Below are 22297 nucleotides of genomic sequence, written 5' to 3' on the forward strand. Positions count from 1 at the left end.
CACCATTTGTAACCACAGTGGCAGGGCTGCAAGGCAAGAAGCCTGGCACAGGCTGAGCATCACCAGCAAACCACAGTGCAACACAGTGGGACAAAGGGGCTCGAGGAGCACCACACCCACATGTGGAGTGGGAATAGCAGCCCAGTGCAGAGGTGTGCATGCCACTGCAGCCTCTCCTTGCCCTGGGGCTCTGCTGGAATATTCCCCTGTGCACATTTTTGGCCGTGCTCAAGCTTTTGTGGAATTTGCTCTCCTGTAGAGCTGCTCTTGAGGGTGGCGGGAGATATGTGCTGGAGGGATGTTCCAGGCTGCACCCCGTGGAGCCAGCCTCTGCATCTGACATAGCAGCTAGCCTAGGAAGGGCATCAAGGCTGCTTTATTGGGAGGCTTTTTTGGTTATTTATTACTTCACAAAAGACAGAGCCCTGCATAGTGAATGCTCATCCAGTGCCATGGGCTGCAAAGCTGTGCATTTGAGCTCTTGTTTGCCTGGTTTGATGTGCATTGGTGTGATGGCCTGGGGAGGTGGACCTGCTGCACTCCTGCTGTTGTGCAGGAGCCGATCTGCAAGCAGCCCTGCTTGGGGACAACAGGGGGTTTGCCCTGGGTGTAGAGAGAAAGTGCTGCTTAATCAGCACTCTGCGAGACAATCCGAATTCCAGGAACTGGAGGGGCTTGTGTCCCTGCCAGGCGTAATATCCTGCAGCCCAGACTGGCCTGGCTGCCAAAGCACACGGCATCTGCAGAGAGCAGTGTGCAGGGAGCCAAGAAGCACACGCATTCAGCTGGAGGCAGCAGCAGTGCCGGCAAACTCGTTTTAATGTGCATCAGTGGAAAGAAAAGAGATAAATCACTGGGTTTGCAGTCTCGGCAAGGATGCAGACCAGTGCTTTTAGGGCTGATGCACATTGCAGGGCTCCTCAGGCACGTCCATGTGTCCTCCAGCAGCCACACATAGAGGTAGAAGTGGGGCCGTCCACATGCAGGATGGAGTGGGGTGAGGCTGGGGCTGAGACCTGACTGGCACCCCTGGGCTCAGAGGTGGTTCTGCCCTTCACCAGGTGCAACAAAGCAAGGCTGCCCTGGTGCTGACCCTGGCAGGGCAGGAAGGGAGACTGTGACACTTTGCATTTCCAAAGCCATGCAGTGGTCAAACACATCAGAAGCCTGCTTTCTCCTCCTGGATCACAGGAGGGAGTTCTCCTCCTGACTTAGAGGTTGGAAGATTTGATCTCCATATTTTACATGATAAGAAAACCCAAGCTGACCTCTCACACTTTTATTTGTGTACTTTGGAAGGGAACACACAGATAAACTGTCACCTGAGCATTTTCTTCAGGACTGACATTTTTCAAATGACTCCTCCAAAGCATCCCAATTGTCATTTCCTATGGCAGGGAGATGTCAGCATCCTGGTAATGCCCAGACCATGCTCCTCAACTCCTCCAGGCTATAATGAAGCCAAGATTTCATTCTGAATTGGACAGTGTGCCCATTACCCAAGACAGAGATGGATCCCAAAGCCTGAGGACTTCAAAACTGTCCTTATGGTTAATTAGGAGCATCTCTGTGGAATGTTAGGCCCTTTTGAACTGGGCTGAACCCTGAAGGAGGGATGCAGAAGGCAACAATTGAGCTGTGGGGTGAATTCCCAGCTGCCCTTCATGGCCAAAACACAGGCACATGGCATTGGGATGGGCTTCCACCTGGCAGATGAAGGAAAGGCTGTTGATGTGGTCTACTTAGACTTCAGCAAAGTTTTTGACACTGTCTCCCAATACATTCTCCTGGGGAAGCTGGCAGCCCATGCCCGGCACAGCTACATTCTTTGCTGGGTAGAAAACTGGCTGGAGGGATGGGCCAAGAGAGTGGTGGTGAATGGAGTTCAATCCAACAGGTGGCCAGTCATGAATGGAGCTCCCCAAGGGCTGGTATTGTAGCCAGCCCTCTTTGATATCTTTACTGATGATCTGGATGAGGGAATTGAGAGTACCTTCAGTAAAGAGGTGCAGGTGGCCCCATCATGGGGGGAAGATTTGATCTGCCTGAGGGCAGGAAGGCCCCACAAAGGGACGCAGACTCCTTGCAATGCCATTTACAGGAACCAGAGAAAGCCTGAAGCAAGACAGTCTGTGTGCACTTACCGGAGCTTGTGGGGTGATGTATTAACAGCTCAGGATCTTTTGTGGAGTGAAGTGCAAACCACTTGTTTGGGGCATTGAGGCAGTGGTGTCCCCGTGCCCTCCATCAAAGCGCACACCCTTAGGCTAACAGGATCTGAAGTGATCTCTTCCCTAAATAGGGAGGTTACAGAAACCACCTCTCCAAGCGTGCCTGAAGCCAAGGTACCCCCATGCCACGAGGATGGCGCTGAGGAGCTCTGCCAGCCCCAGGGAATAATTGAGGCCTTTGAAAGGTGAGAAATGTTTCCGCAGGCTCTAGAAATAAATGTCTCTGAAGTTGGATGCTGCGGACGGTAGTTTCTTGCAAAGGTGTAGTTTACAGTAACTGGGCTAAGTTTAGAAATCCACTTACCAGACCGTGGGGATACTGCTCTCAGCACCACGCAAAAGACAGTTAATTTGCTGTGGATGCCATCAGTCTCACAAACGCAGCAGGGAGTGTTTCTGTGTGATGTTTCAGTGCGCTTGTTGCTCGGTGTCTGCATGCTCAGCTGTTGGGCTCAGTGGCAGGAAACACATCAGTCAAACACATCGGTCCTTTGAATAGCCACAATGTTCAGCCTCTGTCCCATGATGCTGGTGCAAGAGTCCTGGTGGCAGCTCCCCATGCCCTGCCACTATCAGATCCTCCACAGCATGACCATTTTCTGCTATTTTCCCCCCAGTATCTGGTGACCCACTGCCTGCAGCTATTGCACCCATGCTGGCCATGGAAGTACAGGCTGAGCAGCAGCTCCTAGTGCCAGCAGAGCTGCTGTTGGGGGCTACAGCAACACAGCCCCCAAGGCCCACACCCGGTGAAGTCAGGACACCCTGGCAGCCTCACTGTGTAATTTTCTTGCTTGGACAGGTGTATGCCACAGCTTGATTGAAGCCCCTGTGTACTCAGCTTGTGCAATTTTTTCTCTCCAAGACCAAAATTAAGACAGAAACAGAGCACCTGGCACTGACCCACAGGTGAGTTTCTTGGGGCTGCACAGGGAAATCTTGTTATTGCTCCTCTGCTGTGTTGTCCCTGTGCCCTGGTGGCCCTTGCACCCACCACCCCTGCCCATACATTGAGATCAAGCTGCTCCCAGGGCAGTGGGATTGCTACAATATCTGCCTGCTTCTGGCACTGAAGAAGAACCCCCTCCCAGCAATTTTTGCTTACTGTTGCTGTACCTGAGCACCTGGAGGCTCCCTGGCTTGTGCCAGCAGGATGGGTGCAGCCTGACGGCCACCTGCTATTGCCAGCCCTCCACTCTCCCATAAAGACCGACTGTGAATCTTTGCCAAGAAATCTCCCTTTTCTCATGGGGCTTCCAAGCTTTCCCACGTCCAGATGGCTGGAGCTGAGCCATCAGATTTCTGCCTGCCTAGGCAAGAGATTTCTCAGGTTCAGCTGCAGAGGCGTAGATGTTCGCAAGGACCGTTTTGCTCAGAGCAGAACAATGGTTGGGAAAGCAGAAAATGAGGATGGAAACGATCCTTTCTGCTTTATTTCCTCAGTCCTCACCAACTGAAGCTGCTTGCAAATACAGCTTGGGCAGCTCCTGCCCTGGCAGCCAGGACTGTGATAGCAGTGATGGGACGGCCCAGGTATCAGCTGCTCCTCCTTTCTTTTGGGCTTCAGTTTATTAAGAAAACATGCACACTGGGGGCTTGTGTGCGCTTGGCTGACCAAAAAGCAACCTCCTGCTTTTTGGATTGCTGTGTAATAACCCAAGGCTGAGCCAAGCACATATGTGAGGTATACAGGAATGGAAATCAGAGCTCTCATCCAAAGCATTTGTGGGGAGATGCGAAGACAGGAGCTCTAAGTGGCATGAGCTATAACTAAACACATCCCAAATAGGAAGGATGCATTCCACGTCTCTCGCAGCATGGACCTACACTCCTTGGGGTCTCTTCTCCTCTGATAAGGGGATGCATGGACATAGAAACCCCAGAAAACCTCGATACTGAGGATAAATACCTTGCACGGGATGCCCTGGGCACTGGCAGCTGCGCTGATCCCTGACTCCCAGCATCAGGCTTTGAAGTACAAAGGGCTGCACATGGGCAGATTCCTACCATTCATCAGCTGCTCTGGGTGTCACTCAGGCTGTGGAACAAAGGTCTGTGCCTTATGCCAACACACCCGTGCTGTGTGGCCTTGTCTGTGCCAGGAGCTGGGAAGGCTCCTGGGTCCCGGACTCTGTGCAGCTTCGTTCTCCCTCTTGAACAAAACCACATGCAAGTGACTATGGTACAGCCAGCTCTGCTGCTCATGTAGTGCTGCTGAGATGGCTCTCTGTCACATCAGGGCACAAAGCTCAGAGCCAAACGTGTCCCCACACAGGTGTTTGCGCTGCTCTGCAACCCGGGACAAACACAAGGGTGGCGGTGCAGGTGGGAATGGAGCTGAGGGAAAGGCACCCTGAGGTTCCCACCTTGTCTCCATTACAGCTCAAGGACAGAAGTGTGGCATTGCCCCTGGGCTGTGGCAGAGTATGGGACTCAGTGACCAGCACCTGGGTTTGGACTGCAGGAAGGAGCCTCACCACATCCCTCTGCAGCTTCATTATCTGCCACTCCTCTCATTTTTGTTTCTCCCTTCTCTTTGTTCCTATTTAAGCTGCTATTTTAGTGCTGTACTGATCAATCTAGGAGCACCTGTGCGGTGCTTGCAGCAGAGCCCTGCCTCCAAACCTGACACCTCAAGACATCAGAAAGTAGAACTTCACCAGTTCATGCAAGTTTTGTATGATTTTCTGTCTTATGACACCAAGGGCTTGCAGAGCCCACCACCAAAACCTGCAGGTGAGAAACATGATGTGCTCTCAGCATCTGTGAGCAGCAGCTGATGCTAATCTGGAGTAAACAGGCTAAGAGGCTACAAACAACACCAGCAGCACTAGGAGCAGGTCTGCTCTTCTTCTCTGCTCTGTATGCAAAGACAGGACCTCTCTTTGCCCAGTTCAGCAGCTGAAGGAGATGTCTGTGTGAATTTAGTGTGTGCAGAGGGCTTTGTGTCTGTCCACCTCCTGAAGTGGTTCAGCAAACCACCAAGGCTCTGTGCCCACTGGTTGCTCTGGCTGTCCCACACAGATGACTGTTGAGGTGATGAGGAACCCTAATTGCCTCTGACAAATATTTACCTGTTTTCCTAAGTTTACAGAAACCTCATTCCAGCCACAGCTTTGAAGCAGGACTCAAAGCTGCAGTGATGCTGATGTCCCTGGGGATGGGCACAAGGGAACGTTGCTGCAAGATGGGACCTATGCTGCTCGTGGCACTCAGCACAGTGCTGGCATCCTGCATCCTCTGCCTGCGTCCTGCTTCCTTTGCAACACCGCAGTAAGAATGGTTATAGCAGTTCTTTGGAGCCTGTGTTAAAGAAATGGTCCATAGAAGGGGTGTTTTTAAGGCTGGATGCACTTCTTGTGTGTTTATTCCTAGTTCTGAATTGTGTCAATAGAGATTGGGTTGAGTTGCACTTCTGTGCTGGGTTCATGTTTAAGAAATGTAGCTTCTTTGAACTGTACAAACAAACACTTCTGAAGAGAATCCTACTGCTTTAAGTGAAGCTGGTAAACACTTGGATTTAAAGCACCGGGATTTGGCTTTAATCTTATTTTTTACAGGACTTAAAGCTAGGAGGAAAAACATGCTGGAAAGCTGTTTATTCTGAGAACAGGCTGAGTCCCAGCAGCTCCTCCCTGCATGCAGGAGGTCACCTCTCAGCGGGGCTGAGCACCTTCCACACCTTCACCCCATCCTGTTGTGGAGCAAATTGGGTCCCAGTGCTCTGGGAGATGAACTTGGTGTCTGGATACTGGTACAGCTCTGGTTTCTCCATCAGGCAAGTGCATCCTGTGTGATGTCAGTACTGTCCCAATCCCAAGGATTACTCAGTGCTTCGTGTTAATGCTTACTGTCCTTCTACTCTCTTGTCTTTTGGACAGCACCTGTGGCTGATTGTCGCACAAACCCCATAGATTTGAGCAAAGTCAATTCCCCTTCTGATGAAGGCTGGGATGTGGGACAGCCCGCTGTGTGAGAGCATGGATGAGATGAGCAGGAGGTGCTCAGTTTGCTGAGCACAGGGAATAGGTAAGGAACCAAACCAATAATGTGCTATATATATACACACATATAATGCAAATATCTTAACTGAGATTATGACAACCCTCAGTCCACTGACTTGCCAACATACGCTTTGATTTTCTGTTTATAATTACTTTTATCTATAGGGCACTACTGAAGTGATCATTTTCAGGGCACGTTTCCAGCTGACACTTATATAATTAACCAAGCCAGTAAAGCACAGATTAAATACTATGTATATGTATTTTTTAGCTTTGCCTTTGATATCTGAAATTATGTATCTGACTAAAATAGCCACAGCTTGTGTTATGTGGTTTGCTGTGCCAGTTATCCAGTCAAGAGAGTTGAACTGGGAACTGTGGTCCTTGCAGTTAATCAACACAAAGCCAGCTCTAAATTTTACATCTGAATGTAAATACATGAGCTAAAAATGCACCGGTCAAGTCTGAGAAGTTCATGTTTGTGAATTTGAATAAGTATAAGCCATTTTCTTCCTGTATTTGACCAGTTCCAGTAAACTATAGCTTCTTCCTTTAAAAAAGCAATAATAAAATGCAGCTGGCCTCGCTCAGTAGCTCAGGGGCCACCCTCAAAGGACTTCATGAAAGGTGTTGTGAGTTTTCCATGATGTTTAATCTATGATTGATAATTACAGGAAGCAAATATATGGAAACAATAATAATTCTCCCATGTGACAACCAGAAATATTAACCTGACTGGATGGGAGTTGCTTAACAGTAACTGTTTTCTTTGAGTGCCACCCATCAAATGTGCTGGGGTAAAAAACTGCACAACATCTACCACCGAAAGCTGATGCAGTGAGAACCAAATTAACTCATGTACGCAGGTGTTTGGGAGCAAACACTAAAGAGGAGCATCATGTGCTGTGCAGAAAGGTGAATGTGGTCTGGGTCAAATATCACCACTGCGCTACCAAGTGGGTAATCACAGATAAGGATGACAAAGAGCATGTTACGCACAAATGCACATGTGAAACTCTGGTTATTTTTAAGCTCTTTGGGCAGTTACTGTCCCTTTCTGTGACATCTCTAAAAGACATTCAGGAAGCAGGAAAATGTATCTGCTTCCATTTCCTACACAGGATATGGAAATATAGAGGTTAAGGAACTTGCCCATGGCTGTGGAGGGAGGTCGTCAGAGCCACAAATTAAAACCAGATCTTCTGAATCCACGCTCAGGGCCGTGGTCACCAGACCATTCTCTTCCATAAATTCAACCCTGTCATTAGTCTGCTCTGTTGAAATCCGTCTGTGCAGAGAAAGAAATACAAATATTTTTAGCAGTAGGTATTAATTTGTAGCACTAGTCGAGTTGGTGCCACTGCAAACTGAATTGGTTCTTTATTACGTTTTGCCCCGTATCCCCAAATATTTTGATCTTTGGATATAACCACCAACTGTGCTGAAAATTCCCTTCAGCTAAGATCATTCCCTTTCTATTTGTTTGAAGGGAGATGTGTGACCTGTGGAAGCTTTCATGCTGGGGCTGGAGGTAGTGAAGTCTGTATGGAAATTACCTGGGGCTGATTTCCATAACTTTTTCCAAAACGTCTGGGGTTTCAAGGCTGGGGAAGACCTTTCCCATTTATCTGAGCAGCCACACGGGTTGTGAATGACCATTTTTTTTTTCTCTTCTGTCTCTTGATTCAACTTTTTCTTGATTTAGCTTTTCTGCAGTACATAATGCAGCACCTGCCCACAGGTGAGCAGCCTTTGGTTCTGCAGAACAGTGATGGGATGCTCTCATGTGAAGAGCATCCCTTGCCACCAGAGGCAGGCAGGGTCCAGGTCATTGTGATGGGAAGGCTGCTGCAGCCCCGTCCTGGCTGTCTTTCAAAGGCATCACTGACACACAAGGGAACAAAGCATACTTTTTAAAGCTGACAGTGAATAGAGGAGGCTGAAGAGTTCAAAGCACTGGAGATGAAGGATGGTGTCTCAGCAAAGGGCCAAAACTATCTTCAACTTCAAGCTTAATCTTCTATTAGGCAAAGAAAATACAGCACAAATTATGCTTATGTAGCACCTCTCATGCAAACATCCCAGCACGCTTAACAATCAAATTCAAACACAATCAATCATGGAGATGTGAGCAGTGTTCACCAAGGAAAACAGAGCAAGCAAGGCTTGGAAAGAATGAGTGGCACAACCACTGAAAGCACATGGCTTCCAAATGGTTTGTATTTGTGTGCACACAAAGTGGTGTGGGGATGGTGGCAGATACCAGAGCAGGCAGATGGTGCTGGATATGTGAAGAGACTCAGCCATGTGCACAGGTGAGTTGTTGTGGTGAGCACCAACGTGACCCCTGGTGCAGACGCCTGGGGAGTGCTCCTTGGAGCACATCCTCCCTGAATGACATTAGCCAAATCTACCTTACCTCTTTATTTATTTGTTTGATTATTCATTTTGAGGCATAACTTTCCTTTCCTTCTCCTCTAAGCAACTTTTTAGTTGTTGCTAAAGAGTCACTGCCATAGAAAGATGCCTAGAGGTCCTATTTACCAAATTCAAGAGACTTAAACTGACTGAGCTGTTGTTGAGAAGTTAGTTCAGACTTCTTGGTATTTCTCCACATCAAACTGCCAAACCTTTAACAGTTTATACCTCAGTGTTGAACAGCTCAGATGAAACCACAAGGACACTTGTGACAGCTGAAGCTCCCATTGGGCTTTATCAAATGGCTGGAAAACTAAACCCCATTAACTTGCTGCATGGATGGCTTGAAGGTGTAATTAACTTCTCACTAACAATCTTGCCTTCTTGTAACATGCAAACCCAATGTGGGCAGGAAATGCTTGTGAATGGGGGGCCTCATCCATGTATCTGTAAGGCTGTAATACTACTGTGGCATACTGAGATCCACTTAGTATCTAACTGACAGCAAGTCACGGTGCTATAGCAAGAGTCTGAGGGAAATGTCACAGACTTGCAAGAAGGTCTGAATTTCTCCACATCTTATTTTAAGTACTTGTATTTGGTGTATATGTACCCTCAGCTCCTATAGGTCACAGTCTCTTTCCACTGACTGCTTATTGAGATTAGGGTGTCTGCTTCCCGACAAGGGTTCTCAATTCTGTAGAAGGTATCCATGCTGTAGCCTTGCATCAGCAAGCCAGATTTGCTTGCAGTCAAGTGAAATAGATGATTAACAGAATAGCTGGAATTAGATGAGTCTTCTAAGTAATAAATCGTTTTATTGAAGAACAGCTTTGTGTTCTTGCTCCGATGAATACTGAAACACTGGATAAATCATGGAACTTTATGACCAGGAAAGATTCCTTCCCAGAGTTTCCACAGCTCAGGAGTAAAGGTGTTCTTCCAAGGCATTTTGAAATTCACTTTAAATCTCTGCTCAGGCTGCTGTGATGTCTGTGTCGCACGTCCAAGTGAGCACCCTAAGCTTTGGATGATGGTGCATGCAGGGGCAATGCTTACCAACCACTCTTCAGCAAAATGTAACTTTTCAGTGAAAAAGAAACTGTTTGGAGCTTTGGTTCAGATTAAACTTCTTGTTCAACTAGAGAACAATAACAAAACCCCCCACCGTTTTATCTTCATCAAATAGGCTGGAAGATTTCAGCTTGAGTCTGGCACCTGGTGAGCTTAAGGAAAGAGGTATGAGGGAAGAGAAAGACGGCCAGACCTGTTGTACCTAAACAACTAACCCCATTTAGTGTTGTTTATACCTGACACAAATTAACCCGTTGTTTGTGAGGACTCTTTGGGAACCTTCTGTGATCCTTCTAGATTAAATCTTCTTCCCCGGTTCTGTGTAAAAGCATTTTCTACAGCTTTAAAAAGGCCTAAATCCTACTTTTCTGTGTTTTTAATAAGGGAGCTACAAATCGGCTCCTCAAAAAGGACTGTTGGCCTTGGCTGGTGCATGTGGCAGCAAATACATGGCATGAAACTAGAGATTCACTCTAAATCTGCAGGACACCTGGAAGCCAGTTGAGCTTTGCTCACTGCGTTTGCTGGAATACATGATTTATAGAGATAATCCTCAGACATTTCAAGCTGAGCTGAAGACAGACAAATTTCCAGCCCATGCCATCAATTCCCTTCATCTGGAACAGGTGCCAAGCTTACAAAATCCTCCTGCAATGTGGTAGACACCACGGTATGCTTCATTAGCAACCAACCAAGCAACTTGCCATCTCTAGCTCACAGGCACTGAAAACAATCTGGAGATCAGAGACTCAAACCTGGGAAGCAAAGAAGGAAAAGGTTGAAATGCAGCTGGGCTCCCGCAGGAGGGGATTTAGGCAGACAATGCTGGACTCTGTAAAACCTGCTCTCAGACCTTGTTATCCTGACTCATCTGAGTGAACGCAGCTGCCTGTCTTTTCTCATTCAGGGGTACAGTGCTGTGGCTAGAAGTGCTGGCCACGGTCATGGCAGTCCTATTAAAAACAACATATAAGAAATCGCCAAATGCCATTTACCCTGGATAACCCTCTTAGCTGAAATGCTCTGCATCTACTAGAGCTGCTTGTGCGTCAGTAGACTTTGATGTATCCTTTTGCTCTTTCAGCCCAGATGCTGTCATAGATTTGCAGACCTGGAGTGTGTCCAGAGAGGGGCAGTGGGGCTGTGAGGGGTCTGAGCACTGCGGGGTCTTATGGGGAGAGGCTGAGGGAACTGGGATGGTTGAGCCTGGAGGAGGTTCAGGGGAGACCTTATTGCTGTCTGCAGCTCCCTGAAGGAGGCTGTGTGAGGTGGGGGTCGGCCTCTGCTCCCAGCTAACAGCAACATAAGAGAGGTGATGGCTTTAAGCTGTGCCAGGGGAGGTTCAGGTTGGAAATAAGAATGCATTCTCAGACAGAGCGGTGCTGCATTGGCACAGCCTGCCCGGGGAGGTGGGGGAGTCGCAGTCCCTGGGGACGCTCACCCGGCACCGCAGGCCGTGCTTTGCTCGGCACCATGGCCGCGCTCGCTGACCTTGCCCGTCCTTTCCCCGACCCGGAGCCGAATGCTTTAACGCCGCGATCCGGCAGGGGGCGCCCTCACGCCCTCATCTGCCTCGCGCATGCGCACAGCCGCCGTTTCCCCTCTCGGTCAGGCTCAGGGCCCGGCGGTCGCCGCGCGGGGGCGCTGTGGCGGTGGGCGGGGCTGAGCGCGGCGCGTACGGTGGCCGTGAGGGGCCGCGGGGAGCGGCGGGACGGGCGGCGGCCGCGATGGAGCGCTTGGAGCGGTGCGCCCGCTGCTTGCGGGCACGGCTGGTGGACGCGGCCGTGCGCCGCCGGCTGCCGTGGTTGCTGCTCGGCCTCGTCTTGGTCGGGTCGGCGCTGAAGGACGGCGATCTGGTGCCGGAGACGCCCATGCAGAACAAACGCAACGCGCTCAACGTGTGAGCAGGGCCGGGGGCCGTGGGAGCGGGCGCTCTGTGCGGGGTGGGGGGTGCTGGGCCGGGCCTTGTGCGGGTCGGGACGGGGCGGACGGCGCCTTCCTCGGCTCCTTGTCGGGTGATCTGAGCTGCTGGCCCAAAAACAAGCTCAGAGCCGGGACCTTCTGCGGCTGCTCTATGAAAGCTGCCCCGTTACCGCTGTGTGCTCCGCGGGCCGTTCCACTCAGTGTTTCCCCGCAGCTCTGACCGCTGGGTACCGGCAGGCACGGCAGCACGCGGGTGTGCTGGACGCTGTACAGCAGCTCCCAACGCCGCCGTCTGTTGCCTTTGTGCCTCCCTTTGCTTCCAGCAGTCCTGTCAGCAGCCTTCTGGCTTCTGAAGTTTCTCAGCCAAACAAGAGCTTTTATTTCCCGTTGCTGTTCCGTGCTGGCAGCTGTAATTACTGCGTAGGTGCCCTTGTGAAGTGAGGACGGCACTCCTCAAAGCCCTGGGCAAGGCCCTGGTGGCTTTTATTGGGAGCCTAATGAAAATGCATAGCTTTGTTAGTGCTTGTTCTCACCTTGGATGCAGAGGTAGTAAATTGAGTCTGTCTGTCTGTAGCTTGGTCACAGACTGGAATTCCTCTGTCTTTGTTTTCTTTATTGTTCAAGAAACAAGAAGGCTGTGGATGGGGGGGGGGGGGGGGGGGGGCTGCACTGTTCCCCTCTGCCACCATAGGAAGGAAGCAGGCTGAGCTGGAAGGTGCTGGTGGGAGACAGAAGGTTGGAGGCGTTGGTCTCTTTGCTCATTTATACCTGCTGTGTTGTAAGATCTGAGAAGAGAAATAGTTGGGCAATAGTGGCAGAACTAATTAGGCAATATCTTGCTAAACAGGATAGCTGCGCGTCGTCAGCTTGTTTCCAAGATTTTATAGATGTCACAACAAAAACGGTGAAGGCAGAGAGTGTGTTTTGAGGTGTGGGGGTTTGTGTGTGCCAAAGGAGGGCTGAGCAGACAGCGAAGGAGTGGATGCTGCTGTGAGGTTATGTTACTTCATTGATCTTATGAGGTGATAACGGAGGAAAAATGTCTTAAGCTGATTAGGGGAAAGAATAATCCTTTTTCTGGGGTGTCTAGTTTAGTATGAAGAGGGTAAGGTTGTGAAAGGTTGTAAAGCAAAGTTGATTTGAGATGGAGGAGGAGGGGAAGACCAGGGGTCAGGGTGGCAAGCCAAGTATATTTTATTTGCAGCTGTTGTTTGAGAAAGCCAGAGTTGACTGGGTTTGTAGGGTAAAGGCAATTGCAGTAGCTGTACTGTGAGTCAGCTGAGAGTCTAAATGAGTCTATAAGTCTGAGGGAATGCTGCTTGGCAAACAGTTGAAGAACCTAGTGAAGGAATTAGTCAGGTCTGAGACCCTAGAGAAATAATGGGGAAAGGGTTAAGATTTTATCTATGCTTGACTTCTAGGGTGGGAATCATATGCCTAATTTAGACAGCTCTGCGTGATGACCTTGAAAGGCTGCTAGTTCAATTACAGCCGCGTGCCCCCAGCTCCCTCCTCCAGGCTCCTATGAAATTTCACACGTGCACGTTTCTCTCTTGGCTTTTCTCTGGCAGATATTTTGTCAAGGTGGCTTGGGCATGGACGTTCTGGCTTCTGCTGCCTTTCATCGCAGTCACCGCCTACCTGTTTGCCAAGAGCAAGTTCCTTTACGGCCCCACGAGGAGCATTCTGGCAGCTCTGCGGCGTCTCAGCACGCTGCTGGTGGGCACTGCCGTCTGGTATGTCTGCACTGAACTCTTCATGTACATCGAGAATCTCACCGGCACGTGCTCTACGTCGAGTAAACTCAGTGAGCCTCACCAGCTCTACGCCACCAAGCAGGAGTGCCATCGGAACAACGGGATATGGAATGGTTTTGATATCTCGGGGCACTGCTTTCTGCTCTCATATTGTACTCTTATGATTGTGGAGGAAATGGCTGTGCTGGAAGGCTTGTCCATAGACCGGAACTCAAGACTGCGTGTTGTTATCAACGGCCTGTTTGTGTCCTTGTGTTTTCTCACCATGATCTGGGTGTTCATGTTTCTATGCACTACTGTGTATTTCCACGACTTCAGTCAAAAACTTCTTGGTGCGCTGATAGGTTTGGCAGCTTGGTATGCAACATACAGAGTTTGGTACTTGAAACCTTTTTCTCCTGGACTGCCTCTCCCAAATATACCTTTAAGTTCAAAGAAATATGGTTATAGCCGATAATATCCCTTAATTTTGGATTTTTCTTTCAGTGACAGACTAGTTAAATATAGGCATATATATAGGCATATATAAAGCCTATATTGCCTATGTAGGCAATATAGGCTTTCCACCACAAGGAAGAAGGTAACGGGCTGGACAGCCTTTACCAGCTGATGGCTGGGAGGTGACGAGAAACTTTGTTCATAAAAACTTGGTACTGGAAAAGGTCTGCTCTTGGCTGGGAGTTACTGGTTGGTAAAGAAATACAAAGTTGGATTTGTTTCTCGCATTAAGAAATAGAGGAACAGATCTTCCAAAACTGACAGAGGCCTTTGCACTTTAAGACCTTAACTGACCTTAAGTTAATTCTCCCTCTATCTATTTTTATTAAAGCACCAGGCATGATCCAAATGTCTTTTTATTTTTTTAACTTGTTTGTCCTTAGAGGAGATCTCCCCTAATGACACTGCTGATAGCTACTGCAGAAGACTCCAGCCATCAGTGTTCATTTGGTAAAGCAGTATGAAGCTCGACTGTGAAATGCTAACATCTCATGTGGTGTTAAATACACCTAACAAGGGCTTGTGCCAAGTTGGTGTACACGTGTTCTGCAGCAAAGAGAATGAATCCGAGATGTAATAGCTTAAGCAGTCTGTGACTTGAAACTGATATCCGTGTTTGGAAAGGAAACTCTTCAATAACAAGTCTTATCTTTCTCCTTACATGAAGTAGCTATAACCATGTTTTGCAACTTTAGACACAAAAAAAATCCCAAGTCTATTGAGAGAGTTGGGTGTTTACTTTTATTTTTTTAATCTAATGCATTTAGCACCATAAAACTGAGTTCTTTCTGGTGTGTTTCTTCCAGAACAATGGAATTCTGGTGTTATGGACATGTTAGCTTAACTTGCTTAATAGCCTGCCTGGTATTGAATGAAACTTACTGTTATCCTGAGAGCTGCAAAGCAGTTTGCTTGAAGCAGTATTTATTTTGCTTATCAGTGAATGTCAATAAGCTACTTAATTTTGATTGCACACATAGTTGTGGCTGCTTCTGATACGTCTGGAAACCCACTACTGAATAAAACACTAATGTTGTGTAATGAATAGGTATGAAATTGGATGGGTTTACTCATTGTATCAAGCATTTAGCATAGATTTTATCTTGCAGAGCCTTTTATTGTTTCATAAAGGTTTGCTCATGTTACAGTTGTGCAAAACTTGTGTGATGGTTGCAGTGTTGAAAGAGAAAGTCGAAGAGGTTTGTAGGAACAGCTGTCATGTGAGAGGGCACAATCTGTGTGCAGTGTTTGGCTCCAAGTTGATTGTTCAGTTGAATAGGGTGTGATGCAGCACAATCAACCTTGGCACGTTTTTGTTGTGTTTTTTTTTTTAACCATCTCTACGGCTCTTTTTCAGCAAATGCATGGAAGTATTTGCAGTAGTTACAGCACTGTTAATTCCATGTTCATGGCTTGCCTCTGAGGAAAGCTGGATTCCTTTGACTTCCCACTCCATTCAGTGCCAAACCCGAGTTGTTTTGCAGCCTCAGAAAGTACAGATCGCCTCGCAGAAAGAAGCTTTTTCAGGAGTCGATGTATTTTCTATCAAGTTCCTTCTTTTGTCTTTTGCAATGAATTGCCTTTAAGCTGACTCTGGGAAATTTGCACTGATCAACTCATATTGGGTTTAACTAAAAATATATTTGAACAATGCAGATTCATTTGCAGTCCTTTTGATGTACCGTAAGCCTGCTCCCTCTTGACTTAAGCTAGGCTGCAAGCCACTTTCATCGTGAAAAAGGATTATGTACCCAGAAGGTTTTCTGATTCATTTCATTAGATTTAAGTTTCTATTTTAGGTTATCTTTATGTAACTTTGCTACATAGACTAGGCCTGCTATGGGAAAATGCAGTTTATTTAAACCAGCAGGCTTGCTGATATTATCTTCAGTTCCACAGATGTTTTATGCAATCACTGCATCAGTGTTTCTCTGTGCTTCAGATTAGTGTCATACGAACTGTTTATTGTGGAATTAACGTGGGCCACCTCAAACTGTATTTAAGCTATGATATGGTTGTGTCTTTGTGGGTGTTTCTGGAGTCTGCAAAGGTACTTTTGCTGACCTTCACTTCCCTGAACGATCTGGCCTCTCAGGTTTTTTTCTTACTTATATAAGATTATAATGATTTATCTGAGATTATACTGAAGTGTCAGTGACAGTCTGAGCACGATGTATTTCAATAGATGAACGTGGCACAAATTCTCAAAAACAAAGGGTTTAAAACCAACAAAAACACCTGACAAAAGCAAGATTCCTGATGTGTGTCATGCAGTTGATTACATAGACGTGAACAGTTGCTCTTTGTAGCAAGGTGAAAGCCTAATCCATTGGAATAGATGGAAAAGTTCCCATGCAGTAATGTTCCTTATGAGTTTGGAAGTCTTGTACGATGTGTTTCACAGAGGCCACGTGGCAGCTGTTGGCTTACAAGGTTTCCTTGTGCTCCAGGCCTCTTCTTGGTGTCTTTTGGCTTTCAGTTAACTGGAAATCAAAACTGCTGATTTTCTGCTCATGCATTTCCTATTGCCTTTACCTGATTTCCCTCCCTCCCCCAAATAAACTTCTATCATTAAGATAAAAATGTGGCCTCTCTATCACAGCAGACTTGCAGCAAAAGAGAAACGGTACGAATAGCTGGATTTGGTGCTTCCTCTCAAACTGGCAGATCCTCTATTTCAGCTGCCAGCAGTTACTGTTAAACTGTAGATGAGTTCTGCAGTGGATTCTAGAAGTAAGCAACTGTAGTCATGTGAAACACGGGTGTTGGTTTTGATTGGGTCTTTGTTTTGCTTATTTTATTCTATTGCTTTTCTGCATTGTAGATAATTCCAGACACTGCTTCCCTTGTTCCGCAGAGCTGTCCTTCCATACCCATACAATTAGCAGGGGGATTTTTCTCTCCAACATATTACTGACATAGTACTTAAACACACACAGTGAAAAATTAGCAAGTACGCATTGAAATGTAACTGGCATTTGGCCTGACTGACGTGCATGGGGCTGCTCCTGCTCTTGGTGCCTTAGACATTCTCTGCTAGGGCTGGAGAGTATTTGTTCAGAGCAGACTTGTTCTGTGACTTCTTGACTGGGGTACTGAAACTCAGGTCGTGGAGCAGCTGAGATAATAGAATCTCATTTTCTGTTTTGATGTGTGGTAATTTATGGCAATGTGCGAAACATCCAGTTATACCCTATGGCGCAGTTTAATTGAAAAGCTGTAGGGGATGCTGTGATGTATTACATGCCTTGGAAAACCAGCAGTTAGTTCTGAGTACAAATTTGTGGTCACCTTCCTCAGGAAATAACGCCCAGTAACGCTGGAGCTTAAAGCGTGTCCCTGCAGCTCCTCTGCAATCAGCCTTTCCCAGCTCTTTGCTTATCTCTGTTCACCCAAACCTGTTTCTTAGGATTTTTGTCTTTTCACAGCTTCATCTCCCCCCCTGGACTGCAGGAATGGCAATAGCTCTTTACCTCTGCTAAAAGCATGCTTTCCCTCCTTGTGTCTTCTCCTCCTTTAACCGTTTTGCCAAAGCTTAAGGTGAAATAGGATGCTGCGATTCCCAACTCATAGTACGCCGTTGTTAAAAGGAGTCGGTCAATCAATGTCACGGAGGTTAGCTGGGAAAGAGAACGTGCCTCGTTTATTGAAGCAGGACTGCCTGATGCGTTTGAACTCGTGGAAGGAAATAAAGCCCCTTAGTGCTTTAAGTATACAGTGAGAATACAGAGATTACGAGTCGGAAGACCAGAAATGCAACTGACCGTCAGGATGGATTGCAGTCCCTGAAACTCCAGGTAACTGTGTTGTAACATTTGATCTGAAAGATGTACTAATTTACCCTCTGGCTGTCACAAAACACAAGCAGTATCGTGTGCCTTGGAACAACCTGAACAACTTTTCTGTAAAGCTTCGGAGCTTTAACATGGCACATTGGTTAAGATGAAGAGCCTTTCTGGAGAGCTGACTATTAAGGGAAAGGAGTACTCATAAAAATGCCCTTACTCAGTCATGCGTTTCCTGAAGGTCTGTAGTTGTAGAGCACATCTTCCTGGTATTGTAAGGCTGAATAAAGCTTGAAATCAAAGTAAATACAAATGACATTTTCCTATCTCTGAAGCATTTTTCTTTGTTCAGTCTAGGTCCATTTTGCAGTTTTAAGTCACATTCTTTCCGTGATGCAATTTAATGCATTTAATCTGCAGGAAATGCTGCTGATGTCAGAGCAAGAAATAGACATATCCTTATTGTAAATGTCAGCTCTCTTCTGAAATCTCCTCCTGAATCCTGCTCTGTTCTCTAAGCCATCCCCTGTCGTGTGAGGAAGAGCCGCAGCGCCGAGAGGTTGCACACGATGCAACTGTAACGGTGCCAGGCTTATGGGATCATGACTCAGTGCTGGAGGAAAGTCAGCTAAGTAGGTTGTGGCTCAAAATAGTTGCCTGTGGCAGAAAGAAAACGTGCAAAATTAATAGAAAATAAAGATGATACAAATGCCTGCTGGGTTTCTGTCCAAATACATCAATTGTTGCACTCAAAGCTGGCAGGATTGTGCTGGTTCTGAGCATCGCTCTGGATCTGCCCTGAGTAGTTTTGCAGATGATGGAAGCAAGCAGTGATTTAAGATATGCTTGGTAGACTCAGCGGTTGGGTGTTATTTTAGATCACAGCTTTTCTCAGTACTGCACCATCCTCCGTTTTGCTCTTCTGTAGTGGTTGGCTCTTAGGTCAGGGAGTGGAAGGAAATTGCTTTCGGTAAGTGAAAATAGAAGACTGTTCTAGGAGGCGTGCAGTGGCGTGACATTACTTTGGGATGTAAAGAGTGTCTGTGAAAGCAGCTCTGAACTATGTGAAGTGCTCACCCTATGCGAAGTGCCTGCAGATCTCATACACAGCCTCAAACCCAGTTACACTCTGTTCTGATTGCAAAGTAGCTTTATTTGGATAACCACTGCAGCTAAAAAGGATTTGGGTTGCAGGAGAGAGAAGGTACTGTTAGCAAAGGGCTGAGACAGCAGGCAGTGAAAGCAGGGGGATGGACAGCATTATATTTAACGGCAAGCTTTCAGAGTTGTCAGTTGATCTGTGATCTGGGCTGTTAGTGTTTTAGCAAGATTTTCTTCTCTGTTCCTCTGCTGCTCTTTCTCAGAAGCTGGCAGTGGGAAGGGCTTTGTCTGCTGGTGCAGTTCCACAGCCTACAGGCTACTACAGAACTGCCCCTGTGAAAGTGGTTGGTTATCCCCAGGTTGGCACCAGGGGCAAGGAAATGGGACGCCCAGAAGAAAGCAAAGGGGTAGAGTGGTAGAGAAGAGCAGAGAAAAGGAGAACTCAAAGTAGGTCGTTGTGCATAGGAGGAAGGCAAGAAAAACAGCATTGAGCAGTGAGGGGTGGTTGGTGCTTTACTCATCAATACTGCTCAACTCTGTAGCCAAATGCAAATAATTTGCTTAGGCAGTGGCAATGTCCTCTGCACATACAGCTCTGCCTGCAGCACTCGCATCTCTGCAAAGCAGCCTCTGCTTTGCCCCATTCCTGCTGCGTGCCTTTGCTGCAGTGATAGACATCTGTGTTCTGACAAAGCAATTGTTCGTCTGAATTATTTATGGCATATGTGGTATTCTTTGTTTCGCTGAGGCATTTAAAGCAGACTGTTTTCTCTGTTTAATCCTTCAGAGGAAAGCGTGTAAAATGGAGAATAAAAGATAATGGTAGTAAATGTCATTTGGGCACATTAAGAAACCAGCATGAGTGGGGAGAAAAGGAAATTTGTTTCTCATGAATGTGGTTTATTTGAGAATGCACATTCAAGGCTTTGTGCTACTACTTAAAACCTACAATCCTGTGTTGGAAATGGCTTTTGTCTGACACCACTAGGATTTAATCAGTGAGGCCTTGCTTTAAGAAATAGTTTAAGGATATTATGGGACCATAATGAATGGGTTTGGTTTTGATCTTGATGACAGCGAATATATCAGTGTTTTCACAAACTGCTGTTCTCTGTTTGTCATTCTCAGGTGCAGAAGTCCTTAACTTCTTGTAGCAGCAGCCTTCCTCTTGCATGAAGGAGCAGCTCTCACACCATCCTCTCTTCTCCTTAGCTGGGAGATGAAAGCTCCTGGCCTCCAGTTGGGTGGTAAGCATACTTTTTCATCCAGAAACACAGCAAGACTCAGCATTCAGTTTCCTACAGGGCCACAAGCTGGTCACCGGGTAACCTTAGCCATTGATCTTGGTTTCTTTGGCAACTTGTGACAGGCAGGCTTAGGCTGTGTGCTCTGTTCCTTGCTCTCTGACAAGCTTTGTTTTGAAAACTGTTATTCTGCATGAAGAGGTCTTCCTTGTGCCTTGTCAAGCAGAGGAGAAGCTGTCATCCAGGCACAGTGCTGACCACATTTTAATTTTCGTAATTGATTCTTTTGAGCAAAACCTGTAGGAGTAAAAACATTTCAGAAACCACAGTTTTACAATTATGACCACCGGGAGCCTATTGAAAAGGAAGCCTGGGAGAGAAGAAGTGGTCGTTGTGTGCTGGGTACTCACAGTTTGCTCAGTGTCATGGAGCTCCATCTGAGGTGTTCAGAAGGGATTGGATTTGATGAATAGCAACTTATCTTCTCCCCTCTTGTAATTACAAGTTCAGCATCTTAGCACATGTTAAGGTTTTTACAGCCTTTAGGTGCCTAAAAGCATGATCGTTTTTAAACCTAAGAGGTCTTGAAGGCTAGGAACATCTTCCCATTCAAGATCTCTAAGGTCCCTTCCAACTCGCACAATACTATGATACTATGATATGATATGATATGATAAGAGGCTCCTCAGTGCTAGGCTGGGACTTGGTGAGTGAAAGGGAAGGAGGGCTGTGAACAGGGCTGGATCAGATGCACAGCGATGTGGTGCAGGATGATACAGCACAAGCCGTTTGTTCTGTCTCATGCAGCTACGGCAGTGCATCAGTGATAGCAGGCTGCCACAGAATTGGTCAGCAGCAAACTGTAAGGTATCCAAAGCAGGCGTTTGCTGGAAACAAACCCTGTATCTCAGGGTGCCTCGGCTTCCAGCCTTACCCTTTGGGTGCTGCTGCCCACCCCTTGCTGAGAGCAAAGCGTAAAGTTATGGAGTGAGAAAATGAATTTGTGCTGTCATTTTCATGTTTCTGTGTATAGAAATTGCCTCGGGCAGGGACCATCGGGCCAGCTCCAGGCTTATGGGGGTGTAGAAAGATTCTCCAGTTTTAATGGAAAGGAGAAGAATTGATGAGGCTTAGATCAGCTAGAGAGAAAGCAACCTTTTATTATGACAGCCTGTAATCACCACAGGGCTACTTCATAGTAAGTCACTAATCTGGATCGATTGGGGTGGTGACATTCATCTCCTGGTTCATTTCAGCATGGTCCTTAACATCAATCCAGCCTCCGCTGTCACTGTAATTGCCTTTTATCACTCTTGGAAATTGCTTTTCCCTGGAGAAAGCTTGTGGTATTCTTTCATTACCAAGGTAGGGAAACAAGGCTCAGCAAGAGAGAGTTGCACTGTCTTCACTGATTTTTCTTTTATTTGATCTAAAACAAAGGCTTGTTTGTGAGTAGCACTGATCAGCCCGTACAAAACTCATCACCACAGCATCTGTGGCTTCCCAGCAAAGTGTGAAGCAACATAACAGCCAGCCGTCACATTTTGATCTGAGCTGACCTGTGCATTGCTCTAGATATTGGCTCCTTATAACAGCTGCATTATAACAGAGTGCTCCGCAACAAAACAAGCACCTATTTTGTCCAGTGTTTTTATTTGCTCTATGGGAGTGTTTATCCCTGTTCTCTCTGAGTTCTGTGGCTTTTTACCCCAATTATTATTCTTTTCTACCTTTGGTGTGTATATTTAATTCTTGGAGATCACCAGGGAATGTGTCTGCAGAGCAGCTTACGAAAGGAAAGGGGTGAAATCCATGGTAAGGGTTTTGTTTCAGTGTATGCAATGTACTTTGGGGAACGTAGTGTCATGGACATCATTATATTCTTACACCTTTCAGATGAGCAGAAGAGATGGCCTCGTGGAACCCCCTGCTTCCCTCTTCAAAAAGAAGCAAAAGAACTGTTTTTTCCCTGAAGTCATTGGAACCATGGAGCAAATTGGTAACCACATTTGAGGGAGCATGCCTGACGTTCCACTCAATAGCCATAGCTACAGGTGCCCGCACAGGTGGTGGATTTGAGTTCTCACACACAATAGTGTGATCTTCATCACTGTGGGTAATGTGTGTAACACAGTGCTTCTGCAGCTGCACAGATTGTGTTCCAGATGTATGTCAGCCCATACAATCACGACAAACACAGCGCGTTTTGCTTTTGTCTGATCCCTCCCTGCGTGCTCAGCATATCCACAATTCCACGACTGC

At 46.9% G+C, this 22297-nt stretch overlaps 1 protein-coding gene across 1 annotated transcript; it reads left to right on the top strand.

The window, feature by feature from the left end:
* The first annotated feature begins 11420 nt into the window (after positions 1-11420).
* FITM2 (fat storage inducing transmembrane protein 2) lies at positions 11421-16483 on the top strand. The gene is made up of 2 exons (XM_072350166.1): positions 11421-11627; positions 13222-16483. Exons 1-2 carry the CDS (start codon positions 11455-11457, stop codon positions 13862-13864), a joined length of 816 nt encoding a protein of 271 aa, XP_072206267.1. The 5' UTR covers positions 11421-11454; the 3' UTR covers positions 13865-16483.
* Positions 16484-22297: the final 5814 nt, after the last annotated feature.

Source organism: Excalfactoria chinensis, chromosome 15, assembly GCF_039878825.1.
Source record: "Excalfactoria chinensis isolate bCotChi1 chromosome 15, bCotChi1.hap2, whole genome shotgun sequence".
Taxonomy (NCBI): Eukaryota; Metazoa; Chordata; class Aves; order Galliformes; family Phasianidae; genus Excalfactoria; species Excalfactoria chinensis.

Bases quoted from the DNA above. Each gene is read 5' to 3' on its own strand.
- FITM2 (XM_072350166.1), top strand. From the start codon at position 11,455: ATGGAGCGCTTGGAGCGGTGCGCCCGCTGCTTGCGGGCACGGCTGGTG. The intron at 11,628-13,221 runs GTGAGCAGGGCC...TTTCTCTGGCAG, and splicing joins AAACGCAACGCGCTCAACGT to ATATTTTGTCAAGGTGGCTT.